Source organism: Oryzias latipes, chromosome 16 (genome assembly GCF_002234675.1).
Source record: "Oryzias latipes chromosome 16, ASM223467v1".
NCBI lineage: Eukaryota > Metazoa > Chordata > Actinopteri > Beloniformes > Adrianichthyidae > Oryzias > Oryzias latipes.
In genome coordinates, this window is record NC_019874.2 from 20,549,131 (window position 1) to 20,556,264 (window position 7,134).

General features: G+C 37.9%; 1 protein-coding gene across 1 annotated transcript; it reads left to right on the forward strand.

Annotated features, from left to right (window-relative positions):
- Nucleotides 1–209: 209 nt before the first annotated feature.
- Nucleotides 210–6,019, forward strand: LOC101172105. Its single transcript, XM_004078212.4, has 9 exons — nt 210–354; nt 1,089–1,124; nt 2,724–2,879; nt 2,976–3,119; nt 3,349–3,582; nt 3,668–3,742; nt 3,823–3,965; nt 4,093–4,157; nt 4,355–6,019. Exons 2-9 carry the CDS (start codon nt 1,097–1,099, stop codon nt 4,449–4,451), a joined length of 942 nt encoding a protein of 313 aa, XP_004078260.1. The 5' UTR covers nt 210–354; nt 1,089–1,096; the 3' UTR covers nt 4,452–6,019.
- The last annotated feature ends 1,115 nt before the right edge of the window (nt 6,020–7,134 follow it).

The window sequence follows — 7,134 nt, forward strand, 5'->3', positions numbered from 1 at the left end:
AGTAAATTAAGATATCCATTGTTCGTTGAAGAAAGAAAAGGTCAGTTTGGAATAATTATTTTTTTGTTTCTTTGTACATATTTATTTGATAACTTCTCTGTGCATCAGGCTTTAGCTTTCTGTGAAAACTAGGTAGAAAGTGCCAGACCTAGATTTCAGGAAAGCATACATGCGTAGCAACCCACTCAGAGCTGGGTTGGTGTTGGCCTACTGTTGGTTTCCCTTCAGATCTCTTCCGCCTTCTACCGTTTTTGCATCCTTGCATGCTTGGTTTTTGAAGTGTAGCTCTGAGAGGACCAGGAAAGATTTTATTTGTCTTCAAAAAGAAACTTTTCAGGCTCAAACAAAAAAAAGGTAAGATTTCAAACTGAAGTTTATGGTTTGTGCTGAAAAGAATTTGAATTCATGGTTTAACGCGACTCCTCTTGATCCGTCTTGCTCCGTAATTAAATTCAAATTTAAAAAAAACTTTAAAATATAATTTAAAAGTTTTTTTGTAAAATGCAGTCATACTTTCAGTAGTCCATGTTAAATGTTGTTACCAGTTATTTTGATTAAAAAAAATTTTTTTTTTTAAAGTCAACCTGATTTTGGGTTATCTTTTTTAAAAACTTGTTAAAGTAATACAACAGAGCAATAAAGCTATTGGCTGCTTGGTTTTGTCATATTTCTTTAAAGAGAAATACCAAAGAAATAAGCCTTTCATTGTTCTTTAGTAGATAAATGTTCAAATTTGCCAATTTAACCTTAAATATTGACTAAATTATACTTACTGGAAGGTAATGATGAGCCTTTCATCTACCAAGATTTTTTATTTTTCCTCAAAGACACAATAAATGTGTTTTGGATAAATAATAACATCAGGTTTACTGGAATTTTTTGAATTGATTATCAAAAATTGAAATAAAACCACCTTGAAGTTTTTGTAGAATATTTTTCAAAGTAAGCAGTAAAGGAAGGAAGTAGGGAGCTTGGTGGTTGATATCACATGTTTGTCAGTTAGGCGCTTTTGCCTTTGCAAAGCTGTGTGTCTCTAGAATGGATGCTAGTTTCATGACTAACTCTTTTACTTAATATTTTTTACACAGATCAAACTATGAAGATAGTTGTCTTGTTTGGGTTTGGTAAGTAAATCCAGTTCTAAATTTTAGTGAATTGTAATCAGCAAAAAAGGTTGTTTGGATATCTTTTTTTTTTTTTTTTTTGGTACCTTCTCATCCCCAATTCGACCAAAGAGTGGATTTATTCTGTTCATTTGTGTTTAACTAAACCGCTACACATCAGAGAAATTTGAATATCATGAAATAGTTAAACATTTTTTACATTACATTTAAAATTTTAACCTTGTATTTGCACAGAATCATTCAACAGATTAACCTCTCAAGACCTGGTGTCCACATTAGTTAGTTAATTTGTTTATTCTGCTTAACTGGAGCCCTATGAGTGTAAGTCGGGTTTTAAGAGGTTAAAGTGTTTTGCATCTTTAAAAATATGTTTATGTATATTTTATTTTATGGTTATGGCCTGTTTTTAATTAAAACCTAAAGTCTGGTTGTCTCCCAAAAAAAAATCAACGTTGAAAACTCATGGTGTCACAGTCTCATCAGTTAGTGAACTCAAAACACTTTCAAAGGTCTCCTGAGGCTTTAACTGGTCTCTCAGTCTGGGTCAGACGGTTACAAAATAATTAGCAAGTCTGCTGATTAGAAGTGCAGAAGACGTCACATGAAGGGCGACACACAGAAGAAAAACGAGTGGAGAGGAAAATGTGCACCAGCAAGAGGGATGACTGCGGCCTTGAGAAGATTTTTAAGTTAAATTTATTCAAGGCTATAACGGAGCGTCACAGGAGTGAATTGGGGCTGTTGTCAGTGCATCAAGAGCATCCAAACACAGAAGAATACTAGAAATGAGCTACAAATGTCACAATGTTAGACCACTACTGAAGCAGAGACAATGCAAGAAGCAAACTTACCCTAGTGGACCCAGATCCTGGCCTGGAGTCTGGAAGGAGGACTCCATGTCGTCTGGTGGTGTATTCCTGAAGTCCACAACTCTGTAGACAAACTGAAAGGAGATGCTGATTATTATTTTCCAGGAGGACTTACCCACGCTGCCAATGGTAAAGATGATTCAATGAGCGTGGTCTGACCGAGCTTGATTGTCCAGCAAACTCATCTGACCTAGTCCAATAGAAAGTCTACAAGCTGATGTTCAGAAAAGGAAGAGAGACATAAAATCCAACAGTACAGACAACCTTAAGGCAGCTGTCAAAGCAACCTTGGCTTCCGTTTCACTAACGTGAGGCTGATTGCCTCCATGCCACAGCGAGTTGATGCAGTAATTCACGCAAAAGGGGCTCAGCCAGCTGATTAATATAAATGAGCAGTTTTTAGATTTGCACCAAAACCTGTTTTTTTACTGGTCTGATAGGGTGTTTTAATTTTTGGAGACATTTTAGTTTTGTAATAACTGTAGACTCTTTTCTTTTAATATATAGATTTATATACTTCAATATAAATCTATATTCAACAATACTTTATTATTGAATGTTTCCTTTGTTTTTCTGACTGACCGAAATGTTGACGTTTTGAATGATATTGACATTTTTAGATGTACCTTTTTTACATTAATTTCACGGAAAAAGTATAAATATTTTAACAAAAATGTATCATCAAGCATAAAAGACTGAATTTTGACTCATTGTGGTCTTCTCTCCTCAGTGCTGAGTGCACTGCCTGCAGCGGCTAAACATTTCTTTGGACGTGTCAATCAGAAGGTTACCTTGGAGTGTGGGATCAGCACAAAACCGTCAACTCTGGAGTGGCTCAATGATGAAAAGCTGGTTTTGAAAGTCCTTCGGGGTCTAACCTCAAGAGGTTCTTAAAAAGCTTGTGTTTAAAATAGCTATTTAAAAAATCACTAATGTGTTGTGCATTTACTCAGTGTATAATTATACATGTGCTCTTCATTAGCTTCAAACAGCAATGAGCATCGGCAGAAGTATATCTTAAGAGACTCAAATCTGGAAATTAACAATTTAAAGACAGAAGATGCCGGGAAGTTTACTTGCAAAGTAAATAGGGAAAGTCAAGAACACTGGCTTCATCTTGTCTCAGGTAACTACTGCCTCCTATTGTCCATCTAATGATCTGAAAGTCTGTTTTAGTAAAACAATCATTTCAATGACGCTCTGTTTTTTTCCATTAAAGATTATGTCTCAAATTGGTCCTATTTTTTGATCATTTTTTAAAATCCTTATAAACTTACTATGATTCAGGACAGCACAGTTCTTTATTTGGTGTCATTGTTGCATCATCTCCTCATCTGCTGTGCTTTGTTTGGCAGTTGACGCTTCACCTTCAGATGCTCTCCAGGAGGGTAGTGAGGCTTGGGTCCAGTGTGAGGTACACAGTTCTGACCAAAGTTCTACAGTGAAGTGGCTGATGCCGGATGGTTCCCCCATCCATGATAAGAGAGTACCTCTCAAACCTGTAAAGGCCTCACATGGAGGAACCTGGACATGTGAAGTGAAGGCTGCAGGACAGTCATTTACAACACCTTTGACCATCACTGTGACACGTATGACACCAATGCTGAACTATGAAGACAACATTTGTAATCTAACAAAGTATTTCTACTGTGAGTAAAAGTACTTTCCTTTCAGCACCTGCTCCCAGAACGACAAAGCCATCCTTGAACCCGAGCACGAAGGACAGCCTGAACAACACCTGTGTCAGCTGTAGGTGCTGCTCACACAAACCATCTGAATACTTTCTCGTGGAGGCTCTCTAACGTGGTCTGTCTTTTTTGGTCACCCAGGCAGAGCTGACCATCCGGCAGTCATCCCTCTGCTGCTGGGCCTCCACTGGTGGGTTTGGGTTGCACTTGGAGTCAGCAGTCTAATTTTGATTCTCCTGATCATTTCTATTGTTCTCATGTCCCGGAGGGCCAGGAGAAGGAAGGTACGCAATGGAAATTTTAAATCAGATCCTGGTTTGCTGCAACAGAAATAAAGAAACGTGACTTTTAACCCTTTGGAAGAAAACAAAACAATAGTATGATTTTTTTTTATTTGCTTGTTATCTGTAGAAAAGATTTCAGATGATGAAGAAAGCCCAACAGCAGGGGCCCAAGAAGTACTGCCAGTGTCAAAGGTGAATGTTTCTAAAATGCCTCCTTCATGCAAAGTGCCTAATCCCGTCTGTTCTTATCACCTCTTCTTTCACAGCTTGTTTTCACTTTAGACGAATAAGTGTGACACTCGTTTTCACTGTAGCTTTTACCCTACTCTTTATCTCCGTTAGTTAACTGGTGTGAAACCTCCTTATGACTCTCCTTTTGACTCTCACAGCCGACAACCTGCAGCTAAACCTGCAGAAAAAGCACCGCGAAGAGGCCGAAGAGAGAAACCATCTCCCCTCCCGCTGCAGCCCCTGCTGACGGAGTGACATGAATGCCAGAGAACCAAAAAACAATGCATAAACTAAAGAAATAAAAAAAGATGAAAAAGAGTGAAACAGACAGTAAAGGAAAAGTCTTGATAAAATGTGAGATGAATGTAAAAGCTTTGGATTTTTCTCGTTTTAAAATGAGCTTTCAGCACTTTTTCCATCAGGTATTTGTCAAAATACCTCTTATAGTATTCATTTTTTTTGTTTTTAACCACTCCCCTCAGGGGATAGATTAATTTTGTTAAATTTCTACTGCCTTGCTTAGCTTTTTTCTGCCTAATTATGCTTTCACTTCCATTATCAGGGCTGCCAATGATAACCTCAATGTGCTTCCATCTGGATTCATGTGAACATGTGATTCTTGTGTGTTATTCATGTATGTTACAAAGGTTCGGACCAAGTCATTGTTTTGTAAATCACAAGTAAGTCTCAAGTCTTTGTCCTCAAGTCCCAAGTCTAGTCCAAAGTCAAATCAGGCAAGTCGTGTCTGAGTTCTATTGTTGAATGTTTCAAGTCCTTTCAACAAAAAAAGTAATACAATTTACACAGACTATGTACTCTTTAAGAAACTATTTTTATTTATAAAAAGATTTGCAAGAATATTTTTCCTTGTGTCGGTGAGATATATACATAATTATATAGAGAGGGGGGGCACATTCTTCTTCTTCTTCTTACTGCCTTTAACGCCTTGAGACACTTAGGGCAGCAACGAAATCTTTCCACTTCTGACGGTTGCGGGCCAAGGTGTAGATGGTTCCCCAGGTGTGTCCAAATTCTTTCAGCTCGGCTTCTACTGTCCAGCGCCAAGTGATCTTTGGCTGTCCTCTTTTTCTTTTTCCATCTAGTGTCCAATGTAGTGCTGTCTTTATTATTGTGTTGTCTTCACTCCTGAGTACATGTCCAATCCATGTCCAACGTCTTTTTAGGGTAATTGATGGCACATTGCCCATGGCTAAAACCGCACCTGAGTTCATTCAGTCCCACTTCAGAAAATCCCAAACTGTCCCTCCATAGCAAAACCCAGTTTACCGTGTTTATAATGTAACGTTGACAGATAGACAGTCTCATTGAAATAACTGCAGCTACCAGTTACTTAGCCGGTAAGCTGGCGTCAGCTTTCATCGAAAACTTAACGTGCTTTGTGCCCGTATTCTTCAAACTGTGTGTTGTCGAGGTAGTTTTTGTTGACATCCTCATAATTTGTATACCCAAACTTAATAGCTTTGGGAAATGTATTTACGAAAAGAAACTGACACCTTGTTTGACAGCCCATCGAGACGACTGTTGTGATTTTGGGCTATACAAATAAAATTGAATTGAATTGAATTGAATTGACAGATTGGCATCATTAGTTGTGCTGCAATTTGATTGGTTGCAAGTGTTTTTACATTTTGTCAAGTCAAGTTAAAAGTCATTACATTCATGAATTGAGTCAAACTTGAGTCCAAATCATGTGACTTGAGTCCACACCTCTGTTTTTACTATTGTATGTTATTTGCTTGAATGTGACAACAAAGTACACTTAACGATTGCATTAAACAAGTTTTTTCTTCTTCCTCATTGAATTTAAAGTAGTTTTAAATGTCCTATAAATACTGCTTTGCATCAGACATGTAACCTCCAGTAAGGTGAGTTTTGATGAATGTTGAAATGTTGCCTTCATTGACTGAATTAAGTTTAGTTGACGGTAAATGATTTATACTTGTATAGCTTTTTTCTACTTTCCTCGAAGGCCCAACAGTCACAGTCCCATTCACACATTCACACATTCACACACTGATGCCGAATACTGGCGCCAACCTTCCACCAGAGGCAAAATGCGGTTCAGTGTCTTGCCCAAGGACACTTCGACATATGGGCGGGCAAGGCGGGAATCAAACAACCTCATTCTCAAAGCATGTTCATCAAATATGTTACTGATTTTGATCATTGATACATAAAACACATGGAAATCCCCCACCTATCAGTTCTCTCAACTCTAGTAAAGGGACCATACTATACTGGTTTAATCCTATTCATGAATACTTGTATACATGGTTTTACAATTTGAAAACTGACTCTCTTTACTCTTTTCACACTTCTTATTCTTACAGGAGCAGTTTTGTGGGATCTTCTGCCGTTTGTTGATTGCAGACGTTACCATCTTAAAGTCCCACTCCGATCGTCTTTTGATCTATTCTAAAAGCGTTTCACAGAGTTTATTTATGTATGGTTATGTCATGTCGTTTATGCTCCGTAGTTTTCTAGGTTATATTTTTTTGCAGAGTGGCAGAAATTCAGTGTTAATTTACCTCTGAGTTGAGACTGAGACTGTTGGCGCGGAGTAAGCCTGTCTTTATTTCCCATCATTCCTGTTTACACTCTCTCCCACCAGCTTGAAGTCCCTCACAACCCCAAGCTAACACTAGCAGAGCGACAAAAATGTCGAGCAATTTGGATCTATCCAGGCATCAAGTTTTGAGCCATTTACCAAAACAGAGATGTTAATGGATTTTTTGTCAGCAAGTGGATGCATCATAATGCAGCGGAGCAAGGAACGTGGGGCCTGCTCATAACAGTTTTTGCATCACCTACAATAATTTTTTTTTTTTTGGTCTGCCCCGGATTTACAGCAATAAAGAAATAGTCAAAAACAAAGTTTTAATCTTTTCTTTACATATGTCTGACCTACATACTGAGA

What these genes read in the sequence shown, in the direction of transcription:
- LOC101172105 (XM_004078212.4), top strand. Translation starts at nt 1,097, where the DNA reads ATGAAGATAGTTGTCTTGTTTGGGTTTG. An exon ending in TCGGGGTCTAACCTCAAGAG is followed by an intron (nt 2,880 to 2,975) that starts GTTCTTAAAAAG and finishes GCTCTTCATTAG; the next exon opens with CTTCAAACAGCAATGAGCAT. An exon ending in GAACAACACCTGTGTCAGCT is followed by an intron (nt 3,743 to 3,822) that starts GTAGGTGCTGCT and finishes TTGGTCACCCAG; the next exon opens with GCAGAGCTGACCATCCGGCA.